Genomic DNA, 13,370 nt, shown 5'->3' with positions numbered 1-13,370 from the left:
CCTGCACATAGTTATAAGCATTGCTGAGGTCTCCTCTCAGTCTCCTCTTCTCCAAGCAGCACAGCCCCAGCTCCCTCAGTCTCTCCTCACAACAGAGATGTTCCATTCCCCACATCATCTTTTGGCTCTGTGCAAAATCACTCTAAATTATTTGGAGGGCTGTGGAAGAATTCCTCATCTCATTCTCCTGTTTGTGAGAGGTTGTCTTGTCCTCTCTTGCCAGCACATCCTCGAGTTGGTTATTCCAGTGCCAGGCAGGCTTCAGCTGCTGTGCCCCTTTGGAGCTAGCTTCAAAGAGGAGTTGTATGACCTTTCAGATGGGAAGCACTAGATGCAGATGGTGTCAGAGAGCAGTGGCACCACCAGAGCAGAAGCGTTTAGATGTTCAAAACCAGGTCTCTGGCTCTTAGAAAGTCACTTGTGTTTCTGCTGGATTTCAGAGGTGTTTGCTATTAACAACAGAACAGGAGTGATCTGGGTTCAGAAGCCTCTGGACTACGAGAGCGTGACGAGCTACGAGCTGCGGGTTCAAGCGGACTCCTTGCAAGTGGTGCGGTCCAACCTGCGCGTCCCTTCCAAAAGTAAGTGCCACAGCTCCCCTCTCCAGGGCTCCTCTGCGCCTGCAGCCTTGCTCTGTCGGGTGCTTGGTGGCTGCGCTCCAGCTAGTGAACTTGTCATGCCCTCAGGGGAACAGCAGCCATGATGGTACAGAGCAGGCAGCAGTAGGGTTTGAGGGTCTTTAGATAAGTGGCATCCTTGAGTGCATGAAAGGAAGCATGGCCAACAGGTCAAGAGATGCAGTGCTGCCCCTCTGCTCTGCTGACACCTCATGGGGAGTACTGCATCCAGCTCCGGGGTCCCCAACACAAGAAGGACATGGACCTGCTCCAGTGGGTCCAGAGGAGGGCCATGAAATGTAGAATCATAGAATGAGTCAGGGTTGGAAGGGACCACAAGCAGCAGCCAGTTCCAACCCCCTGCCATGCCCAGGGACACCCTACTCTAGATCAAGCTGCACACAGCCTCATCCAGCCTGGTCTCAGCCATGGGGCCTCAACCACCTCCCTGGGAAACCCATTCCAGCCTCTCACTACTCTCATCATGAACAACTTCCTCCTCACCTCCAGCCTAAACCTGCCCACCTCCAGCTTTGCTCCAATCCCCCTAGTCCTGTCACTCCCTCACAGCCTCAAAAGTCCCTCCCCAGCTTTTTTGTATCCCACTTCAGATCCTGGAAGGCCACCAGAAGGTCATCTGGGAGCCCTCTCTTCTCCAGACTGAATAGCCCCAACTCTTTCAGTCTGTCCTCACAGCAGAGCTGCTCCAGCCCTCTGAGCATCCTCCTGGCCCTTCGCTGGACACGCTCCAGCATCTCCACATCCCTCTTGGAGTAGAGGCTCCAGTACTGGATGCAGTACTCCAGGTGGAGTCTCAGCAATAGAGGGGGAGAATCACCTCCCTCCACCTGCTGGCCACACTGCTCCTGGGCTTTCTGGGCTGCAAGTGCACACTGCTGGCTCCTGGTGAACTTCTCGTCGAGCAGCACCTACAAGTCCCTCTCCTCAGGGTTGCTCTCCAGCCAGGCATTGCCCAGCCTGCATTTGTGCTTGGCATTGCCCCATCCAGATGCAGGACCTTGCACTTGGTCTTGTTGAACCTCCTGAGGTTGGCTTGTGCCCACTTCTGCAGCCTGTCCAGGTCCCTTTGGATGGATCCCTGCCCACAGATTGGTGTGGGCAGTAAACTTGCTGAGGCTGCACTCAATGCCTCTGTCCATGGCACCCACAAAGATGTTGAACAAGACTGGTGCCAGGACTGATCCCTGAGGGACTCTGCTTGTCCCTGGCCTGCACTTGGCCATGGAGCCATTGACAGCCACTCTCTTGGTGTGGCCATCAAGCCAGTTCTTTATCCATGTCATGCTCCACCCATCAAACCCATGTGTCACCAGCTTGGAGACCAGGATGTGGTGCAGGACAGTGCCAAAGGCCTTGCTCAGCTCCAGGTAAATAACATCAGTTGCTCACCCCTCATCTATTCATGTTGTGACCTGTTCATAGAAGGCCACCAGGTTTGTTTGAAGATGATCAGAGGGCTGGAACACCTCTCCTGCAAGTACAGGCTGAGACAATTTGGGCTGATCAGCCCCAGGGGGACCTTATAGCAGTATTTCAATGTCTGAAGGGGGCCTGCAAGAAGGCTGGGGAAGGAATGTTTAAAAGGGCCTGTGGTGATGGGGTGGGGGGCAATGGTTTGGAACTGGAGCATGGGATATTTAGGTTGGACATTAGGGGAAAGCTTTTTACAGTGAGAGTGGTGAAACACTGGCAGAGGCTGCCCAGAGGTGTGGTGGACTTCACTGGATGGCAGCACAGCCTGACGAGATGTCAGCCACTGATCCCAAAAAGTTGTAGAGACTGAGGTCTCCCCTCAGCCTCCTTTTCTCCGGGGTAAACTCCCTCAGTTGTGTCAGCAGCTCCTCACAGGACTTCTGCTGTAGGACCCTTCACCAGCTTTGTTTTCCTCCTTTGGACCCACTCCAGCACATCAATGTCCTTCTTGGAGTGAAGGGCCTAAAACTGAAGCTGCTATTTGAGGTGGAGCCTCACCAATACCAAGTGCAAAATCACTGCTGCTTTCCTGCTGTCCTCACTGCTGCAGCTACAGGCCATCAGGTTCCAGCAGAGGCCTTTGGGCAGCCCTCTTTGGTCACAGAATCATGGAATGTTAGGGGTTGGAAGGGACCTTCTTCCCCTTTGGGGAGGTGGTGGAGTCGCCGTCCCTGGAGGTGTTGAAGCCAAGCCTGGCTGGGGCACTTAGTGCCATGGTCTGGTTGATTGGCCAGGACTGGGTGCTAGGTTGGGCTGGATGAGGTTGGAGGACTCTTCCAACCTGGTTGATTCTATGATTCTATGACCTCCAGAGATCATCAGTTTCAATCCTCCCTCTGCCAGAGCAGGATCACTTAGGGCAGTTCACACAGGAATGCATCCAAGTTGGCTTTGAAAGTCCCCAGAGAAGGAAACGTCACAACCTCTCCGCGCAGCCTGCTCCAGTGCTCATTACCCTCACAGTACAGAAGTTTCTCCTTTTGTTAAGGAGGAAGCTCCTGTGTTCTAGCTTATTGTCTATCATTCCTTATGCTATTATCAGGTGCCACCAAAAAGAGCCTGGCCCTTTCCTCCTGGCACTCACCCCTGAGATATTTATAGACATTAAGAAGATCCTCTCTCAGCCTTCTCTTCTTCAGGTTAAACAACCCCAGGACTCTCAGTTAAGGAAACAGTGACCTCTCTATCCCTCTTCAGACTCCTTAGTCTGCTCTAGAGCAGTCCTGCTGACTAGGAAGCACTTTTAAAAGGGTGAGAGCTGAATTGTTTCATTTAGGACTACTTGATAACAACAGGAGCTTGAATCAGAAGTGTGGCCAGCGCATTAAGGGAGGTGATTCTCACCCTCTACTGTGCTCAGCAGAGACCTCACCTGGAGTACTGCATCCAGTTCTGGAGCCCCTGGGACAAGAGGGATGTGGAGATCCTGGAGTGTGTCCAGAGAAGGGCCACGAGGATGCTGAGAGGGCTGGAGCAGCTCTGCTGTGAGGACAGACTGAAAGAGTTGGGGCTGCTCAGTCTGGAGAAGAGGAGGCTCCCAGGTGACCTTCCAGTGGCCTTCCAGGATCTGAAGGGGCCTCCAAAAAAGCTGGGGAGTGACTTTTTAGACTGCCAGGGAGTGCCAGGACTGGGGGGAATGGAGCAAAGCTGGAGGTGGGGAGAGTCAGGCTGGAGGTGAGGAGGAAGTTGTTGAGCATGAGAGTGGTGAGAGGCTGGAATGGGTTGCCCAGGGAGGTGGTTGAGGCCCCATGGCTGGAGGTGTTTCAGGCCAGGCTGGCTGAGCCTGTGTGCAGCCTGCTCTAGGGTAGGGTGTCCCTGGGCATGGCAGGGAGGTTGGAACTGTCTGATCCTTGTGGTCCCTTCCAACCCTGACTGATTCTATGATTCTATTCTATGAATTTGGTCCAGCTGGAAGGACCAAAAGTTGCTGTCTGTTTTTGTATAGCCAGGAGTGTCAGTATGTGCCAGATTAAGAATATGCACCGTAGCAGCTGAAGAATTTGGTGGATGTAGGTCTTAAAATACCTTACAAGTATCTGGTTCACTAAATCATTTATGTCTTTGTAATGGAGATCCCTCGACCTGTGGCTTTGGTTCCTACATTTGTTTGATGAATGGCTTTCCATTTCCTCCACACCTTTCATCTTTCTTGATGAGTTTTAATCAGGTGAAATTCTCTGTCTGAGTTGCAGAGCACTGACCTGAACTGCAGTTGGAAGAGATGAGACAGAATTAATGCTGGGGGTGCTGGGTGGCAGCCAGGTGCACGTGAGATGTCCCTGTTCACTGCGGGGGTGTGGGGCAAGATGACTTTGAGGAACATGTCCAGAGAAGAGCCATGAGGATGATCAGGGGCTGAAACACCTCTCCTTGTAAAAAGGGAATCTCCATCCTCCTCGTAGCTGCTCTTTATGTCCTGGTTCATGGTGACAAAGTCTCCCCTAAGCCTTCCCTTCTCAAGGCTCGATCTCAGTTCTCTCAGCCTTTCCTCACATGGCAGTCTCATGTTTTCTAGTGTTCACAACTGCCAGCAGCTGAGCAGAGTGCACCTTTCCTCCATACACATGACCCCTTAGTGGTTATATCTGAGCCTACTGCATGCCACACCTTGATTGCTGTGTCCAGTTCTCAGCTACTCCATTCCAGAGAGATGTTGAGGTGCTGGAAGGTGTCCAGTGAAGGGCAATGAAGCCAGTGAGGGGCCTGGAGCACAGCCCTGTGAGGAGAGGCTGAGGAAGCTGGGGGTGTGCAGCCTGCAGAAGAGGAGGCTCAGGGCAGACCTTGTTGCTGTCTACAACTCCCTGAAGGGAGGCTGTAGCCAGGTGGGGTTGGGCTCTGCTGCCAGGCACCCAGCAACAGAAGAAGGGGACATAGTCTCAAGCTGTGCCAGGGCAGGTCTAGGCTGGATGTGAGGAGGAGGAAGTTCCTGCCAGAGAGAGTGATTGGCATTGGAATGGGCTGCCCAGGGAGGTGGTGGAGTGGCCGTGGCTGGAGGTGTTGAAGCCAAGCCTGTCTGGGGCACTTAGTGCCATGGTCTGGTTAATTGGGCAGGGCTGGGTGCTAGGTTGGACTAGGAGAGCTTGGAGGTCTCTTTTAACCTGCTTGATTCTATGATTCTATGGTTCTGTGCATCAGAAGTCTTCAAGAAACAGTGATGAGAAGTAAAGCTGCTGAGCTGAAGTCCAAGCAGGGCTGTGTTAACAGGAGGGAGAGCTACTGTCAAGCCCTCAGAAATCAGCCTCAGATCAGCTCACCCAGCACAGTTGCAATAAAAATTAAGGCACAAATTAGCTCTCAGCGATGAGAAGGTTCACATTGCTGCCACCGGGGATGAGTCCATGGCATGATCCTTGCAGCCTGCCACTGCACTCTGGCTCCCTGACCTGCTGCCACCAGCAGCTGGCACTTGCTCTCTTGCCTGCAGACATTGTTACCATGCAGCTGCTGCTCAGCCAGGTAGTGCCCAGGCTCTTCTGGCAGCAGTCTGCAAACAAACATGGATGCAAGCAGATTGAAAATTAAACCTCACAGACAAAGGTGGTACCAGTTGGCAGAGGGCTGTGTGCAAGGTTTGTCTTCATTAGGAGCTGCCTGTGTTAACAGCTTCATGCTCCACCAGCTGCTGTGAAGGAGGCCAGAGGGGCTGGTTTTGACTGCAGCTTGCTCCACGGTGGATTTTGTCTTGCTTTCATTGGCTTTAAGACAGACTGTGAGACACCTCTGCCTCTGAGTAAGCCACGTTCTGGTGGCAGGAGGGGAAAAGGGGGATTTCTTCTGTCATGAACTTGTAAGTGCAGTGGAACTCACCTCTGCAGCCCTCATCTTCACCAGGTAACTCCTGGCCCCACGTGTGCTCCCACTGGCATTTCTCCTGCATCCACCTCTTAAGCTTTGCTTGTGCTCTGGCTGACCTGACTGGCTCTAAATAAAGAGTAGGGACAGGAAGAGAAGCAAGGGTGTGTTCCATGTTCCTAGGTGCCAGAGTGATGGCAGAACTACATGGTTGCTTTCACTGCCTTTTCAGAGGAATTAAAAAGAAACAAAATGTACTGCAAAGAATTAACTGGTTCTAGTTTACAGTTCTGCTTGCTCTGGCTTGAGGAGCAGGTTTCTTTCCCAGAAGTGCAAGTGGCTTCACTTTTGGGACCCTCACCCCCTCACAAGTCCATGGGACTGGATGGAATCCATCCTAGAGACCAGGCCCAGCCAATATGGATTTAGGAAGGGCAGGTCCTGTCTGACCAACCTGAGCTCCTTTTATGATCAGGTTCCTACATGATGAATGTGGGGCAGGCTGTGGATGGAGTCTGCCTGGACTGCAGCAAAGCTTTTGGCACTGTCTGCCACAACCAGCTCCTGGCACAGCTGGCAGCTCCTGGCTTGGACAGATTCACTCTGATTTGGGTCAAGAACTGCTGGAGGGCTGAGCCCAGAGAGTGGTGCTGAATGGTGCCACGTCCATCTGGCAGCTGTCACCAGTGTTGTGCCCCAGGGATCAGTGCTGGGCCCAGACCTTTTCAACATCTTCATTGATGATCTGGACCAGAGGACTGAATCCACCATCAGTGAGTTTGCAGATGACACCAAGCTAGGAGCAGGTGTGGAACTGTTGGAGGGTAGGAGAGCCCTGCAGAGGGACCTGGCCAGGCTGGATGGGTGGGCAGAGGTCAATGGTATGAGATTGAACAAGGCCAAGTGCAGGGTTCTACATTTTGTCAAGCAACAACCCCAAGCAGCACTACAGGCTGGGGACAGAGTGGCTGGAGAGCAGCCAGGCAGAGAGGGAGCTGGGGGTGCTGGTAGAGAGGAGCTGAAGAGGAGGCAGCAGTGTGCCCAGGTGGGCAGCAGAGCCAATGGCATCCTGGGCTGGCTCAGGAGCAGTGTGGCCAGCAGGACAAGGGAGGTTCTTGTGCCCCTGTGCTCAGCACTGCTCAGGCCACACCTTGAGTGCTGGGTCCAGTTCTGGGCTCCTCAATTCCAGAGGAATTCCAGAGTTCACTCCTGAATTGAAGAGAGATGTTGAGGTGCTGGAAGGTGTTTGGAGAAGGGCAGCAAGGCTGGGGAAAGGCCTGGAACACAAACTCTATGAGAAGAGGCTGAGGGAGCTGGGGTTGTTTAGCCTGCAGAAGAGAAGGCTCAGGGGTAACCTCATTGCTGCCTGCAGCTCCCTGAAGGGAGATTGTAGCCAGGTGGGGTTGGGCTCTGCTGCCAGGCACCCAGCAAGAGAACAAGGGGACATAGTCTCAAGTTGTGCTGGGGGAAGTATAGGCTGGATATGAGGAGGAAGTTGTTGTCAGAGAGAGTGATTGGCATTGGAATGGGCTGCCCAGGGAGGTGGTGGAGTGGCCGTCCCTGCAGGTGTTCAGGAAAATCCTGGATGAGGCACCTAGTGCCATGGTCTGGTTGGTTGGACAGGACTGGGTGCTAGGTTGGCCTGGTTGAGCTTGAAGGTCCCTTCCAACCTGACTGATTCTCTGATTCTATGAAAAGAGAAATAGGGAACTCCTGGAGAGTCCAGTGGAGGCTCCAAAGATGCTGAGGTGACTGGAGCACCTCTGTGAGGAGAAAAGGCAGACAGATTTGGTGCTGTTGAGTCTGGAGAAGAGCAGCCTGAGAGGAGATCTTCTCAGGCAGGATCTTCTCAATGTTCAGCAAGAGCTAAAGGATGGGGATGAAGAAGATGGTATCTAGACACCTGGAACAGGGCTGCCAACATGGCACATTTTCTTAAGAGGAATTTTTCATCTCTGTTGCTTCCAGGCTTATCCAATGTGAGAACAAGGCAATGTCCAGAGCTGCCTGGGGTTGGCAGCCACATAAGAATCAAGCAATAGCAATGAGCCCCACAGGTGCCACCATCCCTTCTGTCTGCCACAGCAAATTAAACCCAAACTGTGTACAAAACCCAGGCAGGAAGATAAAATGAAGGTATAGGTTTACTTTAATGTTAATGATGCAAATGTGAGCCTGCATATTTCATTTGCCTTGTGCTTAACAGTTTTAACTCCATTTCTCATTCTCGAAGTACTCAGCCATTGCTAAACAAAGCAGCACTTTGGCAGCTCAGAGGGCTACCAGCAAATGAAACAAATAGCTTTGGGCACACTGCAAATCAAACTTTGTGTGAGACTTGCCCAAACTGGCTTCAAAAGGATGAGTGGTCAGGCACTGGAACAGGTTGCTCAAGTTCACAGGCTCACAGGCTCAGAAGATGTTAGGGGTTGAAAGGGACCAAAGGAGGTCATTGAGTCCAATCCCCCTGCCAGAGCAGGACCACACAATCTAGCACAGGTCACACAGGAACACATCCAGACAGGCCTTGAAAGGCTCCAGAGAAGGAGACTCCACAGCCTCTCTGGGAAGCCTCTTCCAGTGCTCTGTGAGCCTTACAGTCAAGAAGTTTGCCCTTGTGTTGAGGTGGAACCTCTTCTGCTGCAATTTACACCCATTGCTCCTTGTCCTATCCCAGGGAGCAGTGAGCAGAGCCTGTCCCCCCTCTCCTGACCCCCAGCCCTCAGATGTTTATAAACATTTATCAAATCCCCTCTCAGGCTTCTTTTCTCTAGACTAAACAGCCCCAGGTCCCTCAGCCTCTCCTCATCAGGCATTGCCCTCCAGTCCCCTCATCGTCCTTGTAGACCTCTGCTGAGCCCTCTCCAGCATATCCCTGTCCCTCTTCAACTGGGGAGCCCAAAACTGAACACAGCACTCAAGATGAGGTCTCAGCAGGGCAGAGTAGAGAGGCAGGAGAACCTCCCTTGATCTGCTGGACACACTCTGCCTAATACACCCCAGGATCCCATTGGCCTTCTTGGCCACAAGGGCACATTCCTGTGCCATGGGTAACTTGTTAGCCAAGTTGTTGGTGGAGTTGCCATTCCTGGAGGTGTTGAAGAAATATGTGGACAAGGCACAGAATTACAGAATCATTGAGGCTGGAAAAGACCTCTGAGATCTGAGGTTGGACTTGATGATCTCTTTGCATCACTTCCAACCCCTGACTTCTGGTGATCCTGTGATCATCCAGTCCAGCCTGTGGCCTAACACCACCACATCAGTTAAACCATGCCACAAGTGCCACGTCCAGTCTTTTCTTCAAGACCTCCAAGGATGGTGACTCCACCACCTCCCTAGGCAGTCCATTCCAGTGCACTTTAAGACATGTGTGGTGGAGGCAGGGAATGAACGTGGCCAAGTCAGGAATTATGAAAAATAGAATTATATTTTGTCTTCCTGGAACCCTGCCCCCAAACTATATACCAAAATTAGTTTAGTTTATTAACAGATTCAGTTCACTCAGGAATTTCTTCCAAAAGGACATTATAGATAAATTTAGATATTTAGAAAGTCAGGAAGTGGAAAAGGCTAAGCTATAAACACAGCTTTACCCCACTATTAGTCAGGCTGAGTAGAAGATTAAGGGAACAGCAGGTCTTACTCATGGAGGTGAGATAAGCATTGGGCAATGATCCCTTGCTGGATTCCTCTGCAGGAGCAGCCTTCTGATGCTGCAGGCAATATCCAATCATAGAGAGCTATGCCGCAGAAGCCCTTAGGCGAGTGACAGAGCTGCCAGACTCAGAAATGTCTCGAGCACTTCTTCCCCAGTGGGATGGTGGTGGAATGATGCTGCTTTCAGAGGGGCAGGGGAGAGCCAAAACTGTTAGGGTGCCCAGTCTGGGAGGCAGCCAGGAAGTTGGCTACTGGTAGGGTCTGAGAGAGGGTGGTCCAGATGCTGCCAGCTCTCTCTCAAAGGACCCAGGGCTGCCAAGCCTGCAGGTGTGCACAGAAGTGTGCAAAGTGAGGAGAACTGTCCAAACGCAGGGATGGGATAAAACCAAGAACTGTACAAAAGGTAGGAGATGTCCAAAAGTGGGGACAGTCCTTTCACAGCAGGAACCTGTCTTGCACAGTGGCAGGGGACTCTCAAGACAGGAACTCTCAAGAAAGACGGGAACCTCTTCCCTCTCTCCCTTGCTCTGTTAATCCTTTTCTAGACTAAGTGTCCCTTTACCATTTATACTGGGCACAAAAACCAAGCCAAGCACCAGTGCAGTTCCATCGTGGACTTCCACACGGGTCAGCCCATGTGCAGCATGGCAGCTTTTGCTGAACCCCCTCAGGCCCACAGGGCAGCGGGGGGTGAAGGGGTAGAAGCAGTTTTCATGCTGCCTTCTCCCATTCCAACTCACGGAGTGGGAGGGAGAAGAAAGGAATTTGGGGTACCTCTGGACAACATGGTCTGTTGGTCATGGAGGTGTTGGGTAGAAAGTTGGAGCTGATGATCTTAGAGGTATTTTCTAACCTTTATGATCCTATATCATCTTTAACAGCTGCTAGAGCTCACATGTTGGCAGCCCAAACAGATCATGGAAAATAAATGGGTGAATAACACTGAAAAAAGAAATAGGTCAGGAACAGCAGCACATTTGGGCTGGGAACAACACATAGGTGGGTTATCTGACTTCACAGCCTAGATGAATAAGAGGAGCAGGCAGAGACAGAAGCCATATCTGCCTTAGGTGCAATTCTGCAGTTTAAAGAGGAACCACAACACAACTGTGTCAGATGGAAGCTCTCTTGAGTTCACTGTCGGTGGTGCAAGAATGGTCAGGCATTGGAACATGCCCAGGGAGGTGGTGAAGTCTCTATGCCTGGAGGTGTTCAAGAAAGATATGGACATGGCAATTCAGGACATGGTTTAATGGCCACAATGGTGTTGGGTTGATGGTTGGACTCACTGGTCTTAGAGGTCTGTTCCAACCAAGCAATTCTAGAATTCAAAGACAGCAAGAATCATGCAAAATCTGTTTCAGCTGTATTAGACACAGCTATTTGGAGGGTGGCTAAAGCCTGGTCCTGACAGCACTGGACATGACTTCCACAACCCCATGTCCTAAGCCAACCCTGGGCAGCATGAGAGGGTGTCCCAGGTGGAGAATTATAGGGTCAAAAATTCTCTGGGGACTAGAAGACTGTTATTCAATCCCATAATTCTGCCATCTCTTTATAAACTCACAGCAAGGCCACCTCATTCTCCTTTCCTTCCCCTCCTGCCCTGTGTTGAGCAGGAGCCAATTTATCAGATAAACATGGAAGGAGTATGCCTATTTGGGGACCTCCAGAAGCTTGTATTTGGGCCTATGGATGGCAGAGGCGTGGCAGGGGAGGAGGATTAGAGCACTGGGGATTAGAGATTGAGTTTTGGGCTGGGGGGAAATTCAAGGGCGTTCGCCATGACTGTTGTATCTGCTTCTGTTATTTCTTTTGTATAGCTCTCCAAACATCATTCTGTGTTTTTTTTCTCCAATTTGAGAGCTTTGTTTCTGTCAGCTCTCTTTAAAAACCATGCCAGAATTATTGGTGGCCTGTACAGGGAAACGAGGTGGTTGCTGGTTTGCATAGTTTGACTTGGAGAAAATACAGAATTGAAGGCAATGAAAAATGGTGCCTCTTAGTGAAGTTGGAATGGAGAATTGGAAGGCTTGGAGAAGAAAGCCACTCCCCTCTTGGGTGGTGGAGGGGGGAGAAGCAAGCAGCAAGCAGCGAGATGATACCCCTGTTTTATATATATATATATATATATATATATATGTGTGTGTGTATGTATGTATATATGGAGCCCCTAAGACAAGAGGGGTGTGGAGATGCTGGAGCATGTCCAGAGAAGGGCCAAGAGGATGCTGAGAGGGCTGCAGCAGCTCTGCTGTGAGGACAGACTGAAAGAGTTGGGACTGTGCAGGCTGGAGAAGAGGAGGCTCCCAAGTGACCTTCTTGTGGCTTTCCAGGATCTGAAGGTGGCCTCCAAAAAAGCTGGGGAGGGACTTTTGAGGCTGTCAGAGAGTGCCAGGACTGGGGGGAATGGAGCAAAGCTGAAGGTGGGGAGATTCAGCCTGGAGGTGAGGAGGCAGTTGTTGAGCATGAGAGTGGTGAGAGGCTGGAATGGATTGCCCAGGGAGGTGGTTGAGACCCCATGGCTGGAGGTGCTTAAGGCCAGGCTGGATTGGGCTCTGGCCAGCCTGATCTAGGGTAGGATGTCCCCAGCCAGGGGAGTTGGAACCGGCTGATCCTTGTGGTCCTTTCCAACCCCAACTGATTCTATGATTCTAATTCCCAAAATTAAGGCAGCCTAAGCCAACCATACAAACATCTTGCATCAAAAAAAAGAGAAGAGTTATTGTCATAGGAGACTCCCTTTTGAAGGGAACAGAAGGCCCAATATGCAGACTTGACCCGCTCCAAAGGGAGGTCTGCTGTCTACCAGGAGCCCAGGTCAAGGATGCGATAAGAAGGCTTCCCTCTCTGGCATGGCCCACAGATTACTACCATTGTTAACCTTCCAAGATAGGCTATGATGACCTTGGAATTAAAAAATTAAAGGCTATATATAAAGAGAGACTTCAGGGCCTTGGGTCAAGTGGTCAAGGCAGTGGGAGCACAGGTAACATTCTCTTCTGTCCTCTCTGTTGAAGGGACTAACCCAGAGAGAATGAGGAGGACTCACCTGCTCAACTCTAGGCTTCAAGACTGGTGCCTCCAACAGGATTTTGGCTTCTTTGGCCATGGGTCCCCCCACATGACACCAGGTCTGCTGGCAGCAGATGGGGTGCACCTCTCTCCAAGTGGAAGGAGGTTTATATTGCAGGGTTTGGCTGGGATCATTAATCATGCTTTAAACTAGGTTGGTAAGGGGGGAGAGTGGAAGCCAGCCTTAATACAAGCAAGCCTGAGACAATTGTGCCAGCTCCACTGGTAGCTCAGGGGAGGTAGGTAACAATGAGTTGTGTGCTGGAGAAGAGGCAAGATATGGCATATCAAAGAGGGAGGCTAACAGGAGCCTTCAGCCTGTTACCCTGCAGCACACTGGGGACACACAAGAACTCTTTAAGTCTTGCAGAGATGGACCACGGGGATCAAGCAATGAGGAATCAGCACACGCAGAGCTTACTGCTAGGTTGGGGGCCATGGAAGGGGCTGGGAATGGCAGGACAGCAAGAGTGGAAGCTGATGGACTAACTCCCTCCCTGAAATGCTTATACACCAATGCACGGAGCATGGGAAATAAGCAGGAGGAGCTTCAGATCTGTGTTAGACTGAATGACTATGATGTAATTGCCATCACTGAGACATGGTGGGACACCTCCCATGACTGGAATCATAGAATCATAGAATCATAGAATCAACCAGGTTGGAAGAGACCTCCAAGATCATCCAGTCCAACCTAGCACCCAGCCCTATCCAGTCAACCAGACCACGGCA

At 51.3% G+C, this 13,370-nt stretch overlaps 1 protein-coding gene across 11 annotated transcripts in view; it reads left to right on the top strand.

The window, feature by feature from the left end:
- The window catches only part of PCDH15 (protocadherin related 15), a 1,224,756-nt gene that overhangs the window by 1,135,217 nt on the left and 76,169 nt on the right, over window positions 1–13,370 (top strand). For all 11 annotated transcript variants that reach the window (XM_064145003.1, XM_064145009.1, XM_064145013.1 and 8 more), the window contains one exon: window positions 441–581. In XM_064145003.1, coding sequence (XP_064001073.1) covers window positions 441–581 — 141 coding nt within the window. The remainder of the gene's footprint in view (window positions 1–440; window positions 582–13,370) is intronic.

The sequence above is a fragment of the Pogoniulus pusillus genome, chromosome 6 (assembly GCF_015220805.1).
Source record: "Pogoniulus pusillus isolate bPogPus1 chromosome 6, bPogPus1.pri, whole genome shotgun sequence".
Lineage (NCBI taxonomy): Eukaryota > Metazoa > Chordata > Aves > Piciformes > Lybiidae > Pogoniulus > Pogoniulus pusillus.
This window is presented reverse-complemented; position numbering and strand designations above follow the sequence as displayed.